We start from the raw sequence: 17,946 nt of genomic DNA on the forward strand, positions 1-17,946 counted from the left end.
ATTGGGCTCAGACTCAGTAATCCACTCCCATGAACACGTATTCTTTTCCTCAAGAAGTAGTATCTTATATTCCTAGGACTATAACTTAGATTTAAAGCACAAGTTAAATACTTCACTTAAATGCTTCAGTGTGGAAAAGAATTGTCCAGCCTAAATCCAAAGATTTTTCAAAGAATCAGTCCATGATACACAGCTTGGAACACTTTTATTTTGAAATCAACTGATAGATGAGTAATTTCTGAATTTAACCCAAGGGTCTTGGAGTTTACACACTTTACAGAGCTTATTTCTTTAGTACTCTTTCATTTGCATATTCATAAGAAAACTCTTATGAGGATTTCTCAGCAGGCAGGAATGAAGATCTGTAATGAACTAGGAAACTGCTGCTTGCGCTGAAGATATGGGCCTCTAGATGCTATTTTTACAGGGTTAGATCATTGTAGAATTCCCTGCTTAGTTTTAGCAGAGATTTTGCTTATAAAAACAGTAACGATGAACTGTATTGGGAGTACAATCCTGTTTTAGAAGATCTCATTGAAATTAATCTCTTTAATTTGGCTTTTTAACTTGTATGTTTGAGGTACATGACATGATGCTTTGATATATGTAGTAAGATGCTTGTTATTGTCAGGCTGTTTAGTATATCCATTATTTCACAGTCATTGTTTTGTTTGTATGTGTGTATGTGCGTGTGTGTGTGAGTGTGTGTGTGTGTGTGTGTGTATCCTTAAGGATTGAACATATATGACTAAGAATTCCTTGTCTCAAGAGCAGGTCTTGGTCCTTATAATCTATGTAAGTTTCACTGAATAATTGGTAAGTCTATGGGAGCATGACATTAATCAGTCTGGTGAGTAGTTAAATAGGTGATTCTCTCCATTTATACCTTCCTTTCTCTTGTATAAAGGATGTTTAGGAAAGCCTGTTCCTTGAGTCACCTTCTCCATTCTTTTTCTTTTTTTTTTATTGAACATACTGTACAGAGGGGTTACAATTACATGGGCAAGATAATGAGTACATTTCTTATCAAGCATTGCAGCCTCCTCCTTTGTTTACCCTTCACATCCCTTCCCAGCCTCCTCCTGTCCCCCCACCCAATCCTCCGCCCCCCTCCCCCCAAAGATGTAAAGTTCATTTTCAACATGACAACTTGTACTTCTCATTGTTGCAACGGGTCCACCAGTATCATTAAACGACTTGTTTTTCCCCTTCTCCTCCACAAATTATACTGACATCAAATATAGTGTAAGCAGGAGTTATACTGTGGGGGAGGGACATACAAAGCAACAAAGAGATAATCTTATAAATTCGTTAGAAATCCATTCTTATTCTCTACTTTTTGTTACAAGTTTACAATGGAAAGATAAAATACTATTATTAAAGTACAGGTATTTGGTAACAATGATCTGATAATTTACACAATTATGAAATTATGAGTACATTATAAAATTATGGTGAATCTCTCTTCTTCCTAAAATCAAGCCTGTAGTATAGGGCTCTTGGAGAAAGAAAGTGTGCTTTGCCCTGTGTATACCCTAACTCACTTACATTGTAAAGTGGTCTGAGGTACTTCTACCTAACCTTCTTCCTTCTGCCCTTCACTCAGGAACACAATTGAATTAATTGTTCTCTGATTAATTATTCTCTCAGCCTTGCTTCTACAGGTATCTGACATAATAACATTAAATCTGGTCCTTGTATTATTAGTTTAGCAAAATTCAAACCAGCATCCTCTTAGAAGATACTACTAATTTATGATAGACTTTTTTTGAAGGATAAAAATATAGCTAAATGATAAACCTTTAGTTAATAAAGGAGTTAGAGTAAGAAATAGCTTTCCCAGCTTTTCTGTGAGTATATCAACATCTGGCCAGATGGACATTTCGTCTGATCAACACAATGGGACTTAGACTGGCATAACCAAGTTCTAGAAATACTTTAATATTTATAATCATGGAATCATGTTTTAAGGTGGAACCTATATAGAAGGACAACATGAAATCTGCCCAATAAAAGACAAGGAAACAGGTCATGAGAACAAGAGTACTTAGAGTGGCTCTGATTTCTGGGCTGGAATTGTTTGTAAACTTGGAGCTATGAAGGTAGAGGACTTGCTTATGATGTTTATACAGATGGAAAGCTATGTACCCACTGCTCCAGCCCATGAGACTCTGAAAGATCACATCCCGGAGAGCCATGAGGGAGAGGAAAAGCCATTTAATTATTTGCTTAGATGGTAACATATAACAATATGGATAAGATATTTCAATCCGAGAGCTGTTTCTGCTTCTGACTGCTGTGATGTAGTGTAGCAGGTTTGAGCTTATCAGAGAATTAGAGATCCAAAAGAGGAGCAGATAGGGAAGAACTTGCCATGCAGCCTTTGGTTTGAGCTTTTCCCACAGGGTGGTTCTGGGACTTATGGTGATGGCCTGGACCATGCTGAGGAGACAGGTGGTGCAGATGGAAAGCCCTTGAGCCACTCTTCCCAGATAAACTACAAGTTTACAACCCACATCACCTAGAAAATTTAGGTAATTAAGGTCTGTGGCTATATCTGTGATCTCTCTGCTACAAATAAGTAATGTATTTGAGAAAACCAAGTGAATAAGGACTATGTCTGAGGGTTTTTTCTCAGGGCCCATGGAAAAAATATATACAGTTCTCACAAGAACAAAGATGTTCCCCATAATTCCTTGTCCAGCCAGAGACAGCAGAAGTACTTTCTGGATGAAGTTACTCCAAATCATCTTCTGATTTCATGGACAGTACTAGGTAAATCATTTTGAAAAACACAAATAAGTAAACACAGGATATTTTAGGTCTCTGAATTTTCTCTGTGTTTAGTGAAAGAAAAGTTTTTGAAATATGAAAATTGCATGGTTGTTTGCTAGCACGGACATGACTTCATATTTTTTCATCTGATTTTATTGCTTCCACTGACAAAGAAGTGATGATAAGTGCAATTTGGACCTGAATTTCATGCTCATACATCACCTACCTTTCCAAAAGTTCTCTTTTTGTCCTTCATATCTAAAATTTACATGACTATGCCTCTGGCCTATGTGTAAAGAGCAGCTCCAGGCACAGTGTATCAGACACACTCTTACAAAAGGCTCCTTCACAGAGTAAGGTGGAGAGGTTTCTACCTGGCTGTATAACACCAAATTCACTGTTTCAGTGCATTTTGAACCCCTTTATTTTTGCCTTACTCTTTTATTAAAAGATACAACTTTGTCTCCTATAACTTCTTGGCTTGGATAGAAATTTTGAACTCATCATTTTATAAATTCTGTAAAATCCCTTTGTATAGATGGATACTTATTGATATTTTCAAGTAGCCAAAAAAGGGCCTCTTTTGCTAGTATTTGTATTTAAGAATAGTGAACACTGAATGTATTTTTTTTCTTATTGGAATTCCCAAAGAGCAAATATAACTGGAGGATCAGGTCCCAAAATGGAACTCCTGAGTAACAAAGTTAAATACTTAGGTAATTTTAATGACATCTAACAAATTGCTGTCCCACTTTCTAATACTGGAATATGTATAGTAACAGTCTACTCTAAAAAATACTAGAATTATATCTTTTTTTTTGTGGTATTGGAGTTTTTATTCAGGGCTTGTGTCTTACCCTTGATCCATGCTTCCAGCTATTTTTTTTGCTATAATAAAATTTCAGATATATTCTCATGTTTTTGCCCAGGAGACCAATCTTTCTACCATTGACTCACCCTATATGGCTGGGATTATATACTTGCCATCGCATGCAACTTATTAGGTGAAGTAGGATTTTCCTCTAATGTATTTACCTATGCTGGCCTCAGATTAAATGCCTTTTTAAGTGCACCAGAAAGGAGACTGAGATTTCTGTGTCAGCTCCAGGCTGCAGATGGGTCATCAGGATTGTTGTTTGAGAATAAACTCTTCTATGTTTAAGCTACTTTGACATGGTTTTCTTTTGTATAGCAAAATTTACTTATTGGAAGACAAATAAACAGGCATTCTCTCAATGTCTTTCTTTGCCAGGGAGCATGCCAACATTCAGCCAGGTGTCCTTCTCTGTGGGTCAATACAATGGGATCAGAATCAAATACCAAGCAGCAGAAAGTGTTGATTATGTTATATCATGGAGTTGCTCTCTAAGAAGGAGCTTAAAAGTAGTGAAATAAAACAATCTGACCAATGTAATTAGTGAAGTTAACTTACATGAGTGATTATAATGTTATATGTGAGTAAATACATATTTGAATTGTTTACAGTTTGGGACTATTACAAAATTGCTACTCTGAGTATTTGTGTTGAAAAAAATAGTATTACATGTAAGTGCAGGGAGATTTTAAGGATGAGACAGAATATTTTTGGTTTTTGTTTAAGACTAGGACTTGAATTCTTGATCTGATGCTTTTGCTCATTGGCTGGTGTGATACCACGTAAGACATGACTACAACTCCCAGAATATTTACAGAATAAATACAATAAATGAGAAGCCTACCAAGATAGCAGGAAAACAAAAGATAACCACTAGAAGCTATAATTTACCAACAATTCAGTAAAATTTTTGGATGTTAGTTCTGAAGTCATGATATGGATCGAAATGGAAGCTGAAGAAAAATGAGTTTCACTTAAAAACTCGAATATCCCTTCTTTCTATACCATATAAGAAAGCAAAGTGGGAATCTTCTGCCATGTCTAATGATACTGGGGCTTTGTGATGACACTAGGTCCTGAATGCAGTGACAAAAGACACTTAAGCATTTCATAAGTGTTGACTTCTTTATACGGTCCCCTTCATTTTTCGGGCCCTTAGCATCTAACTTTAGACATAGGTACAAGGGTAAAGACATTATTATGTCTTATAGATCCCCTAATCAACTCCCTTGCTTATTCAAGGAGAGATTAATATTTACACTACTGAGGAAAATTTATACAGAACTTGTAAGGAAATCAAGGAAATGTTAGGTCTACTCACCTTGGTAGCTGTGAGGCAAACAGGTCTGGGTTAGTCCTTCTGGACAGAAGCCTTTCTGTTCCACTTGTACTGTCAAGGTATATAGAACTCCTGACTGCCATAAACTACCACTAAAACTTCAGTTTTAATCTTGTTTATCTCTCAAGAAGAAGAAAACCCTCTGTAGAATCTCAGTCCCTGAAGTACAACATTTCTTCTCCCTCTCCAATTACTACATTTGCTTGTCTCAGAAGTTATCTCAGGCTTAATTAAGTTTTAATTATTTTCATAGAAGGATGTTCACTGAGAAAGTGAACAATAATGTTTCTATATCTAGAGATTTGTATTTCTCCAGACCTGTCTTCTCCTTCCAAAAATTCCAAGTTAGTATGGGGACCACCTTCTGACACATAAAAAAGTCACTTCCTTTTTTCTTTCTCTCTTTTTCTTTTCTTTTTCTTTCTTTTCTTCCTGCCTGTTCTGGGCTTGAACTCAGGGCCTGGGCATGGTCCCTAAGGGTTTATTTATTTATTAAAATTTTTTTTCCTTCAGGCTAGTGTTTACCACTTGAGCCTTAGCCTTAGCTCCACTTCTGGCTCTTTTGGTACTTGATTGGAGACAAGAATCTCATATACTTTCTTTCCCTGGCTGGCTTCAAACCATGATTCTCAGATATCAGTCTCCTGAGCAGCTATGATTACAAGTGTGAGCAACTGGAGCCTGACTCCTTTACTTTCTTAATTCAGAAATATAATAAGTGTTGGTCATCACTGGGGATTATACTTTTTGAGGAAGACTCAACCATGGACTTGCGCAGGCTGTGATTTGCCTTGTTCTACCTATATACATCAACAGTTCAGGGTCCTTGATATATATAGCTGTTTTAGTTCTTGTATAAACAACAACAACAACAACAACAACAAAAAGAGATTTAAAACTGGATCCAGGATTCAGTTGCTCACACCTATAATCCTAGCTACTCAGGTGGCTCAAGTGGTAGATTGCTATCTTTAAGCCTTGGCCCTGAGTTCCAGTTCCAGAACTGGCACACACACACACACACACACACACACACACACACACACACACACCACCACCACCACCACCACCACCACCACCACCACCACCACCACCACCACCACCAACAACAACAACAACAACAACAAATCAAGCTAGATGGATCCACTCCTCCCCTTCAAAAGACTTAATCTGTCATGAAATTCAAAGACAATTCTTCCATTTACCTATATCCAAGTGTAATCCTTCTTTTCTTTATTCTACTGATGAGTTCCTTTCTACTCTCAGACTCAAAAGAACATACATAAATATGGGCACAGGGCTGAGAGTGAGAATCACATCAGTTTTGCAGAAGTGATGGTAGCACTGGGTATCAGGTTGGTTCCTGGTCACTGCCCTTCCCACTGTTTCCTGAGTTTTTGTGTGCCTGGCATGCAAAAGAGGCTGCGAATATTTGTGCCATAAATGAAAGAATACCCATTTCCTGATAATGAATGACAAAATTAAAGAGAGAATAAGTTGTATATAATTGAAAACTAGAAATAAATATTAAACATTTTTTGTTCTTTTGCCAGTCATGGGGCTTGAACTCTGGGCTGTCCCTGAGCTTGTCAGCTCAAGGCAAGCACTCTACCACTTGAGTCACAGCACCACTGTGGTTTTCTGGTGGTTAATTGGAAATAAAGAGTCTCCTTTCCTGCCCTGTCTGGCTTTGAACCATGATCCTCAGATCTCAGCCTGAGTAGCTAGGATTACAGGTGTGAGCCACCAGTGCCCGGCCTGATTGCTAGAACCTTACATTTTAACAGATACCTTATTGTGTGGTTCTAATTTAGGAAAATAAGGACTGAGTTCCCTTAAACAAAGAGAATCAGATTATTTTGTGGCCCTTTGATGATAAGCAGATATAGCATCTTGGAGAATGGCATAAAAAAAGGATATCTAGAAATAAGCCACCAACTTTTTTCAAGCATAGTTTATTTTTTTTAATTTTGGAAAAAGTATGGATTCCTCCCCTGTGTACTGCCCCCCCCCTGCCCCCTTTGCCAGTCTTGAACTCATAGCTTGAGTACTGTTCATGAGCTTAGTTTGAGCCCCAGCTCCAATTCCAGTTTTCTGGTGGTTAACTGGAGATAAGAGTCTCACAGATGTTCCTGCCCAGGCTGGCCTTCTCAGATCTCAGCCTCTTGAGTAGCTAGGATTACAGGTGTGAGCCACCAGTGCCCCACTGAATTCCCCCTTTTTTCAACAATAGAAAATATAGAAAGATATAAAGTGAAGTTTGATCTACTATGTTTTATTAACTTTCCTAGTTATTCTCAAATTTCATAGTTTCCCAGATATTTCACCAGAGATTCTTCATAAATATAATATCAAATTATAGGTATTTCACTGCATTTGAATCCCATTACTGTAGCACTGATTCAAGTTACATATTATGTCATTCCATACAAATACATTTAAACTCATCATTGCTTAACAAATCCCATAAAATCCCTTTCTATATGTGGATATTTACAGATATTTCAAATAATTAAAAATGGATTTCTTGTGTTAATAGTTAAGATTTTTGTATTTAGGGAATAATGACCTATTTTTGCTATTGTAACTGTGAAAGAGTAAGTTTATCTGTAGGATCAGACTTAAGAAGAGATCCCTAGGCAAAAAGAAGTAGGGGCACTTGTAATTCTGACAAAATTGACCAAATTGTTTTCATGCTCCTTGCTACTGAGAGAGTGTCATATTATAAAACAAGATTCACAAATACAGAATTAAAATCACTTCTTGAGGGTAGGCAACAGTAGAATGAGATCTTTCACTCTGGTTTGCTAAGATGTCAGCTCAGGACTATAGGTCACCAGATCCTTATCTGAGTAAACTCTTAAATACTTTGATTCTATTTTATTTTACACAAAGTATACCAGTACTAAGAGTTCTTTCAAACTTAACAAGAATAAATTTAAGGAGACAAACATGCTCTCCATGTCTTTCTCTTCCACTGAGCATACAAATCTTTACCCATATGGCCATCTCTGTGAATTAGTACAACTGGGCTGAAGATGGCATAACCAAGAGTCAGAAATTCTCGAGTATTTAACATGAAGTTATTCTTTAGGGAAAAACTCAAAAAGACAGATAAAAGACAATCTATCCAATAAAAGAAAAGAAAACAGAACATCAGAAGGAGAACCCTTTCAGCAGCTTTCATCTCAGGGGGAGTTTTGTAGAGAAACTTGGAATTGTGAAGGTAGAGAACACGCTGGTGGTGCTTGTAGAGAAGAAATACCATGTAGCCGCTGGCTGCACCCAGGATACCCTGAAACACAGCATCTCTCAAGACCATGAAAGTAAGAAAGATCCAGCTCCTTATTAAGTTGTCGGGTAGAAAATAGCAATTATAATAAGTATTGTTAGGTTGTGATATGTTCAGACTTTTACTTGTGACAGAATAGAGCAAGTTAATGCATACTAAGGAATTGAGTATCCAAAAGAAGAAAATAAATGGGAAGATGTGCCATGCAGACCTTGGCTTGTACCTTTTCCACTTGGAGGCATTAGGACTGATGGAGATGGCTTGAATCACTGTGAGGTGACTGCTGGTACAGACGGAAAGGCCGTGGGCCATTCTTTCCAGGAAAACAATAATCTTACAGCCTATATCATCTAGGAAATTTTGCATACCAAAAGCTGCTATTGTTTTTGGCATCCCTTTTGAAAGAAGTGTTATAATATTTGCCAAAGCCAAATGGATGAGAATAGGGTATATATACATTTTCTCAGTGGGTTTTTGGAAACACCACATGTAATTCACAAAAACAAGAATGTTCCCCACAATGCCAAATGCAGTTTCAAAGAGGAAAATTATCCCTTTAATGGATTTCAAAACCATTTCTTACTTAATGGGTAGACAATCTTAGATCCAACAGGTACCTTTTTGAAAACCTCTATTCCCTTTTCTGTGACACTTTTCGTTTTCAATTAAGGCACTTGACAATTCACACTTAAAAATAAAAATTTTCATTGCAATGTTTTTGAGCTCTATACTAGCAAAATCAACCTACTTATTCACGTTGTTATATAATTCAATATCAACATGGCAGACCTAAACCAAAAAGTCCATCACCCAGAATTTTCTGTTTGTCATTCCATTTCATAATATTGTTATCATTCCAACAAAGCCTTGAGCTCAGGCTTAAAATCTCTGCCCTTCTCATGTAGAGACATTTGTGAAATCCTCTTGCATCAACTTCTTTACCATCTCTCAAAGCTAACCATAGTTTAATTTTCATACTACCTCTTATTTTGTTTACCTCTTATCTTGATCAGTGTAAGAATGTTCATGTTTGTATTTGGCCTCAAAGTTTTAAATCTTTGGTACCTATACCTTAATATTTCTGTATTTCTTACTTATAACTATATGTGTGATTGAACTGCTCATAAATATCTTGTAGTTACCCGGTAGTTTCTCAGTGTCAAGTCAAAATGTAGAACCTTCCCAGATACGATGTAGCAAGATATTCAGGAAGATGTCTCTAGTCTGAAAAAAAAACCAGATATCCTAGTTTGTTGTCAGGGCTTGTGTCTTAAGAGAAGAACCCTTGAATGTCCCTTTGGAAGGAGTTTAGGAGATACTGAATTCCCACTGAATGACTTTAGGGCTCTAAGGAAAGCCTGGATTACCTTTGGATTAACTGATGTTTATCAAGGTGGGCTTGGGGAAAATGATTAAGTGTGTGTTATGTACTGTCATGTGATGACTGTACACTGTGAATTGTGAATTCAGAGTGTTAGCTATATGCAGTGATGTAGGTTGAACATCATTGATAAGACAAGGGATCACACATAATGGCATTTTGCAGATGCTATATGGCTTTGGGAGGAGCAATTGTTTCATTTATTTTGCAGCCTGTTTTACTAGGTCCTTTTCTCCAACCTGATTGTTAATCATACTACTTTGATCTTTCTCAATCCAAGCTGATTTTCAGAATTCAGACCTGGACAGAATTTTACTATTTCATATCTAAGAACTCAAATTTCCTTCCTTCCTTCCTTATCATCATCATCATCATCATCATCATACTTATTATCATCATCAAACTAAGGGGCAAAAATAAAATAAATCATGATGCTTGGCCCAATCTATGGGGTTTGCTTATGTTTTTTATACTTGATATGTTTTCTGTTAGCTTTCACTCTTTACTAAATGATACAGGATATTTTTATCCTGTTAAGGTTTCAGATAGTATTAAGTGGATATACCAAGGCTTGCTCTCAGGTTTGGGACCAGATAGTATTATGACTCTGTGAATATTAGTATTAGTATTGCCTTCTAACCCCTGACAAATAGGGTAATTTTCATCTATACTAATGTATGCAGTAGGCATAATGAATATGTTACAAGCATTAATGGCAAACACATCAGTATCCCCTAATAATATTTAGTATATATTTAGTCAGGGATTTGAATCTCTTGAAAATGACTGCAGTCAATACTTAACCAATGTTTGAATGGACTTATCAAATATTTTTCTGTTTGTATTTTTCTTTTTGTCTAGACTGGCCCATTTTTTCCTGCCCTGTCTTCCTATTGCCAGACTCGAAAGCTCTGAGTCATATTTTGAACCCAATTCTGAGAAATCTAATAAGTGACTTCTTTTTCTTTGTGACAGAAGTAAAAAATGTCAGAGAATAGAGAGTGACTGATATATATTGTCTCAGCAAATGTTACTTCAAAAGCATTTTGCAGCCTGTAGCCGGTGGCTCATGCCTGTAATCCTAGTTACTCAGGAGGTTGAGATCTGAGGATTGTGGTTCAAAGCCAGTCTGGGCAGGAAAGTCTGTGAGACTCTTATCTCCAATAAACCAGCAGAAAATCGGAAGTGGTGCTGTGGCTCAAGTGGTAGAGTACTAGCCTTGAGCTGAAGAGCTCAGGGACAACGCCCAGGCCCCGAATTCAGACCCCATGACTGACAAAAACAAACAATAAAAGCATTTTGCATTCAGCAAGATGGATACTACCCCATCCTGCTCTAATACCCAACAGCTGAGGTAGGCACATGCATCCACAAGGTCCAGTGTTCTCACAGAAAATGTAAGATTATTTCTCCTTGCCTCATAATAATAAGATACAATTGAAGTGCTTTAGTTTACAATACTTCATGGACTGGCACTTTCATAGAAGGAATTATCAAAAGAGCAACTATAAAATTCAATCTTACTAGTGTTGAAAAGTCCTTCCATTAAGTAAAAATATAACAAATAAGAATATAATAAGTGAAGTTGACTTATAAGTACGGTGTCATATTGTGTGTTGGGATAGGGAGATTTTTAAGGATGAATACTAAATGAAAACCTTCAAATTCATCCTATGGTGCACTCAGAAAATAGCAACATAATGTAAGAGACAATATTGGTCCATATTTGAAATGTAAAAATGCTTCAAAAATGACCTGTACAAATATTATCAGTGTCAATGATGCTGATAGGGTAAAAATATGAAGGTGAAAGTGGAGGCTGGAAAAAATGGCATTTTTGTCTTGGACTTTTATTTGCCTGTGTTTGTTTCTGAGATAGTTTCTCTGTGTAGCCCAGCTTGACCTCCAATGTGCAATCAGGAGGCTGAGGCTCTTGAGATTACTAATATGTACCACCATGTCTATCCGGAAGACAGAATTTTTGAAAGAACACAAAAATTTCCGTGTCTTACTAATTCCTTTTGAAAAGCAAGGAGGTCACTTCATGCAAAGCTCTGTGAGTTGTCAGGTGAAGAGCCCCAAAAGGTGCCTACACATTTCTACAGAATGATTTCCTAGACTAGTTGCTTCCATCTATCTGTATGGCCTCAAATATTCTGTGTAAAGTTTAAGAGAAGAGGGAAAACCCTAAAGATCTTAGACTCTTTCATCTATCTACTCTCCCTGGCTAAATCAAAGAGAGATCTATGCTTTTGCTAAAAATCTACATAGCATATGCTAACAAAGTAATTGTGTGGTCTACTCACCTTGAGATAGCTGTGGTGCAGAGGAACTCGGGTTATTTCTTCTGGTAAGGGAAGTTTCTCAGGACTTATTTATACCTTTAGGATTTGTAGAGTTCTTCAATACTATCAAGTATCACCAACATTTCAGTTTTAATTGCTGTCATCCTGTCAGGGAGAGGGAAATCCTCTGCAGAACCTCTGTCCCTGGAGCCTTTCCCCTTTCACAATTAGTACATTAGTTTGACTCAGAAGTTATCTTAGGCTTAATTAGGGGTTACATATTTCAATGGGAGAGATGTGAAATGAAAAAGTGAACAACAAACTAGGCATCTGTATCTAGAGATACCCCTTTCTCCTGGACATTTTCACCCTCCAGAGTTCCAAGCTGTGATGGGACCATCTTTCAAGACATAAAATAATCCTCCCCTCCACCTCCTTCTCCCCTCTCTTCTTTGCTCTTCCCATCCCCCTTCCTTTCCTTTCTTTCTTCTTTTCTTCCTTTTTTTTTTTTTTTTGGTGATACTGGGTTTGAATTTATTTATTAGGGAGGTGTAATAGCATTTGAATCAGACCATTTATTACTTTAGTTACTTATTGTTTAGGGATAGATTTTGTCTTTTTTGCCCAGGGCTAGCTTCAGATGCTGATTCATAACTATGTCTCCTGTGTGGCTAAGATTACAGGTATCTACTACCACTCTTAGCCACCATTTCCCTTTCTCTCTCTCTTTTTTTTTTTTCGGTTCGATTGTAGGGCCTGAACTCTGGGCCTGGGCGCTGTCCCTCAGCTCTTCAGCTCAAGGCTAGCGCTCTACCACTTGAGCCACAGCGCCACTTCCGGCTTTTTTCTTTTTGCTTATGTGGTGCTGAGGAATCGAACCCAGGGCCTTCAGGCATGCAAGGCAAGCATTCTACCACTGAGCCACCTTCCCAGCCCCAGACCATTTCCCTTTCTGGGGCAGGAAAACTTTGAAACTAAGTTACCTCGAATACTCTGATCTTCAGGAAAGCCACAGTGACATGAACAAAAGAAACTCATTAATGTCCTAGGGTATGACATAATAATAGTAACTGCAGGACTATGTGGACATGGTTAAAATCAAACCAAAAAGAACAGCCGTTTACTATTGTTTATTAGACAGGAAAACCACCGAAGTATATCCATGACCATTAGGGAAAAAGAAGAGCTGTTTGTCAAAACACAGTGTCAATTCCTCTGCATCAGTTTTTATTTGATTGATTGATTGATTTTTGCCAGTCCTGGGGCTTGGACTCAGGGCCTGGACAATGTCTCTGAGTTTCTTTTGGTCCAGGCTAGCACTCTACCACTTGAGCCACAGAGCCACTTCTGGATTTTCTGTTTATGTGGTACTGAGGAATTGAACCCAGGGTTTCATGCATGCTAGGCAAACACTCTACCACTAAGCCACATCCCCAGCCTCCATATCTGTTAATATTTTGTACCATAAAATCAGGAAAGTGGTGACATATTTTTAAAAGCAACTTGATCAAACACCTAATTACAGAGCTACTCAACTCAAATAAATAATGTGGTTCCAATTTATAAAAAAATTAACAAATTCTTCACCTAAATTTAGAGCCAGAGTGTCTTGTAAATTTCTTTCTTTTTTTTTTTTTGGTCCGGTTGTGGGCCTGGGCGCTGTCCCTCAGCTCTTCAGCTCAAGGCTAGGGCTCTACCACTTGAGCCACAGCGCCACTTCTGGCTTTTTTCTTTTTGCTTATGTGATGCTGAGGAATTGAACCCAGGGCCTCATGCATGCAAAGCAAGCGTTCTACTACTGAGCTACCTTCCCAGCCCATGTCTTGTAAATTTCTAAAAGATGGAGAAACTGATAGTATCAGGCAGTGTAAAAGAACTAATAAACAATGGCCTCAAGTCACATGTTATACCAAATATTAATTTCTCATTAATTTTTGTTAAAATATAAATCTAAGTCATTCACAAGTTTGAAAATATGGCAAAAAAAATCAAAATTCTCTTTCTTGTGACTAATCCAGGCACTTTGAAACATGGCATTACTTGAACCATAAGAATAAGAAAACCCATTTATCTCCCAGCTTTCTAGTAGAAAGACAGTAACGATAGTTGTCATTTTTGCTAATTTGTGATATTTTCACACCATATACACACACATTCATTGCCAATACTGAGGTTTGAACTCAGGACTTCCTGCTTACTAGGAAGGTTCTCTACAACTTGGGTCATGTCTCCAGCCCTTTTTATTATGATTATTTTTGAGATAGGATCTTGCTTTTTGTCTGGGCCAGACTGGATCCTGTCACTTTTGCTTTTCTGCCATAGCTGAGATGACATGAAGGTTTTACTACACTTACCATTTTTGTGTTGAAATGTGGGCCTGAAAAACTTTTCTATTCAGGTTGGTTTATAACCATGATTTTTCTTATTAGCCTCTTTCACTATTGAGACCAGTTGGTGAATGGTACGTGGTCTTGCAAACTTTTATGCCTAGGTTAGCTCTGAACCATAATCCTCTTGATCTCAAGTGGGCAAGATTACAAGTGTGAGCCACTGTGTCTGTATCCATACTGTTGATACTTTTCATGCAATATGGTAAGTTCATGCTTATTAAGGAATTGAGAATAGAAACACAGGAAAAAATGTGTCACTAAATCTTGAGTTTCCACTTCACCGGGTCTCGGCTGATGGCAAGACCTGAACTGCTGTAAGAAGACTGTTGTTAGGTTTTTAAAAAAGAGGTAGCCGAGTAAGAACAGCACCACACACATGGTATTCAGGTAAGGGGTAGGTTTATTTAGTAGACTTGCTGGGACCAGGAAAGGTTGACACTTCTAGCAGCTGGCAAAAGGGAGCATCTGGCCCTGGGTTAGGCTTTATGTAGCATAGGGGTGGGGAAAGGTGTGTCCAGGTAAAGGGAAGTGGGACCAGGTAAGAGGTGGGACCAGGTGGGAGAAAGGTGTGGCCACATCAGATTTAGATGTGACCTCAGCGGATACAGATGTGACCTCCTCCAGGTGTCCCAGTTGCCTAGGTAACGCAGGTACTGGGCAGGGTCTGGCCATCCAGGAATGGCCCTTACATTAGTGAAGACTGATAAACAGCATTCTGAAAGCCTCTATTGTCTAGAACTTTCCCAAATAAAAAGCAGCTATTGTATTTGGCATTCCATTTGAAATAATTATAATATTTGTAGAGGCCAAAAATACGAGAATAATGTGTATAGATTTTTTTCCCCATCACCTCCAAAAATATACAATTCACAAAGATGCTCTCCATAGTAGTGAGTATAGTTTGGAAGATAATTCCATTTGCAAGATTTAAAACCATTTCTACTTGGGGCTGGGAAGATGGCTCAGTGGTAGAGTGCTTGCTTTGCATGCCTGAGGCCCTGGGTTTGATTCCTCAGCACTGCATAAGCAAAAAGAAAAAAAGCCAGAAGTGGTGCTGTGGCTCAAGTGGTAGAGCCTTGAGCTAAAGAGCTGAGGGACAGCGCCCAGGCCCAGAGTTCAGGCCACACGACCGGACCCCCCCCACCAAAAAAAAAACAAACAACAAAACAGTTCTACTTTACTGGCAGAAAGCATGTGGATCGAGCTAAAAGTCTTTTTGAATAAAGAACCAGTAATGATGATATATAACTGTACACAATTTCATATCATGGCGATTCTCTGGAAAGTAAGAAGGAATCATGACATAGACACTGTTACAGCTTTTTGCCCTCTGTGGAGCTTTAGCTTATTCTAGAAAGTCCCAAATGCCAAGCCGGGTGCCAGTGGCTCATGCCTGTAATCCTAGCTACTCAGGAGGCTGAGATCCAAGGATCAAAGCCAGCCAGGGCAGGAATTTCCACAAGACTATTATCTCCAATAAATCACTAGAAAACCAGAAGTGGTGCTGTGTAGAGTGCTCACCTTGAGCTGAAGAGCTGAGGGACAGTGCCCAAGCCCAGAGTTCAAGCCCCATGACCGGCCGAAAAAAAAAAAAGTCCCAAATGCCATTCTTTGTGTGTATATTGGTCTGGGGTTCGAACTCAAGGCTTGGGCACTCTTCCTGAGCCTTTTATACTCAAGGCTAGCACTCTACCATTTGAGTTGCAGCTCCACTTCTGTTTTTTTAGGTAGTTAATTGGAGATAGGAGTGTCATGGGCTTTTTTGCCCTGGCTGGCTTTGAACTTCCATCTCAGCCTCCCAAGTAGCTAGGACTATAGGCATGAGTCAACAGCATTGAGCAACAAGTTTATCTTTTTAAAATTTTATTTATTGTAAAGAAGCTGTACAGAGGCATTACAGTACACGAGTAAGGGAATGAGTACATATAGTTTGTCCAACGTTGTTACCCCTTTCCCCTGCTGTTCTCCCACCTCTCTTACTCCTCCCGCCTGCAAAGTTGTAAAGTTGAATTCCAATATGCCGTCTTGTGAGTATCATTGTTGCAATGTGTCATCCTGTGTCCTTGTTTCAGCATTTTGTTATTCTCCTTGCCCTCCCCAAATTAGACAAATGTATATACAAGATGCAGGATACCAAAATCAAGTACAGTGACAGCAGGGGATATATACCATATGGAGAAGAACACACAAAGGAAACAAAAAAAATCACACAGTACGTTTAAAACAACAATAAGGAAAGACCTGTGTCCATATCTTGGGGTTCATTTCACTTAGCATCATCTTATATGGTCATATGTAATAGCTTTTGAGCTTTTTCTGCTCATCTGATATCCTAGACATATATTAGTTAGTGCAAATGAGGGAAACCATAGGACCTATATTTCTTTGGGTCTTGCTTACTTCACTTAATATGATTTTTTCCATCTTTCCATTTCCTAACAAATAGGATGGTGTCATTCTGATGGAAGCATAGAATTCATAGATATATATGTATATACATATACATATACACATATAGCACATTTTCTTTTTTTATAGATTTTTTATTGTAAAAATAGTGACAGAGGGGTTACAGTTACATGAGTAAGGTAATGAGTACATTTCTTATCGAGCATTGTTACCTCCTTCTTTGTTTTTCTCCTACCACCCCTCCTTCCCTTCCCCCCTTTCCAAATCCTTCCTTCCCCCCACAACACGTTGTGAAGTTTGTTTTTAACACAGTGTCTTACACATCTCATTGTTACAACGTGTCAACCTGTATCCCTACTTAAGCATTTAGTTTTTTCCATTCCCCTCCCCAAATTAGAAAACTTAAATCACATTTTCTTGATCCATTCATCTACTGAGGGGCATCTGTTTTGATTTCATATCTTAGCTATGGTGAGTAATGCTGTGATAAACATAGTTGCAGCGACACGTTTTGAATGGATATTCTTTTTTTTTTATCATTCTTTTTTTTTTAATTTAATTTTATTTTATTTGAGAACATACTGTACAGAGGGGTTACAATTACATGGGCAGAAAAATGCATACATTTCTTTTTTTTTTTTTAAATTTTATTTTATTTTATTTGAGAACATACTGTACAGAGGGGTTACAATTACATGGTCAGGATAATGCATACATTTCTTACCAAGCATTGCAGCCTCCTCCTTTGTTTACCCTTCACCTCCCTTCCCAGCTTCCCCCCTCCCCCCCACCCAATCATACCCCCCTCCCCCCCTCCGACATTGTAAAGCTGGTTTTGACATGACATTTTGTACTTCTCATTGTTGCAACAGGTCCATCTGAATCCTTAAACGACTTGTTTGTCCCCGTCTCCTCCACATGTTATACTGACATCAAATATAGTGAAAGCAGGGGTTACACTGTGGGGGAGGGACATACAAAGCAACAAAGAAATAATATTATAAATGCGTTAGAAACACATGCATGAAAGAAACAAAAACATTAAAATACATATTTGAGGGTTCGTTTTCCTAACATCACATTCTCTGACTTTTTCCGCTTGACTCATACCTATACTAGATATTGCAAATAAAGGAAACCATGGGACCTATGTTTCTTTGGGCCTGGCTTACTTCACTTAATATAATTTTTTCCAAGCCTT

The 17,946-nt window shown here is 38.0% G+C and overlaps 2 protein-coding genes across 2 annotated transcripts; both read right to left on the bottom strand.

Moving 5' to 3' along the window:
• Positions 1-1,859: 1,859 nt before the first annotated feature.
• Positions 1,860-3,767, bottom strand: LOC122111523 (putative vomeronasal receptor-like protein 4). The gene is made up of 2 exons (XM_042684388.1): positions 3,756-3,767; positions 1,860-2,750 (listed from the first exon to the last, which is right to left on the bottom strand). Exons 1-2 carry the CDS (start codon positions 3,765-3,767, stop codon positions 1,860-1,862), a joined length of 903 nt encoding a protein of 300 aa, XP_042540322.1.
• A 4,159-nt stretch (positions 3,768-7,926) lies between these two features.
• LOC122111238 (putative vomeronasal receptor-like protein 4) lies at positions 7,927-8,880 on the bottom strand. Its single transcript, XM_042683961.1, has one exon. The coding sequence runs from the start codon at positions 8,854-8,856 to the stop codon at positions 7,927-7,929; it is 930 nt and encodes a 309-aa protein (XP_042539895.1). The 5' UTR covers positions 8,857-8,880.
• Between the last annotated feature and the right edge of the window lie 9,066 nt (positions 8,881-17,946).

This window comes from Dipodomys spectabilis, unplaced genomic scaffold (assembly GCF_019054845.1).
Source record: "Dipodomys spectabilis isolate Male_0828 unplaced genomic scaffold, ASM1905484v1 ptg000085l, whole genome shotgun sequence".
Classification (NCBI taxonomy): Eukaryota; Metazoa; Chordata; class Mammalia; order Rodentia; family Heteromyidae; genus Dipodomys; species Dipodomys spectabilis.

What these genes read in the sequence shown, in the direction of transcription:
- LOC122111238 (XM_042683961.1), bottom strand. Translation starts at nt 8,856, where the DNA reads ATGGTTTTGAAATCCATTAAAGGGATAATTTTCCTCTTTGAAACTGCA.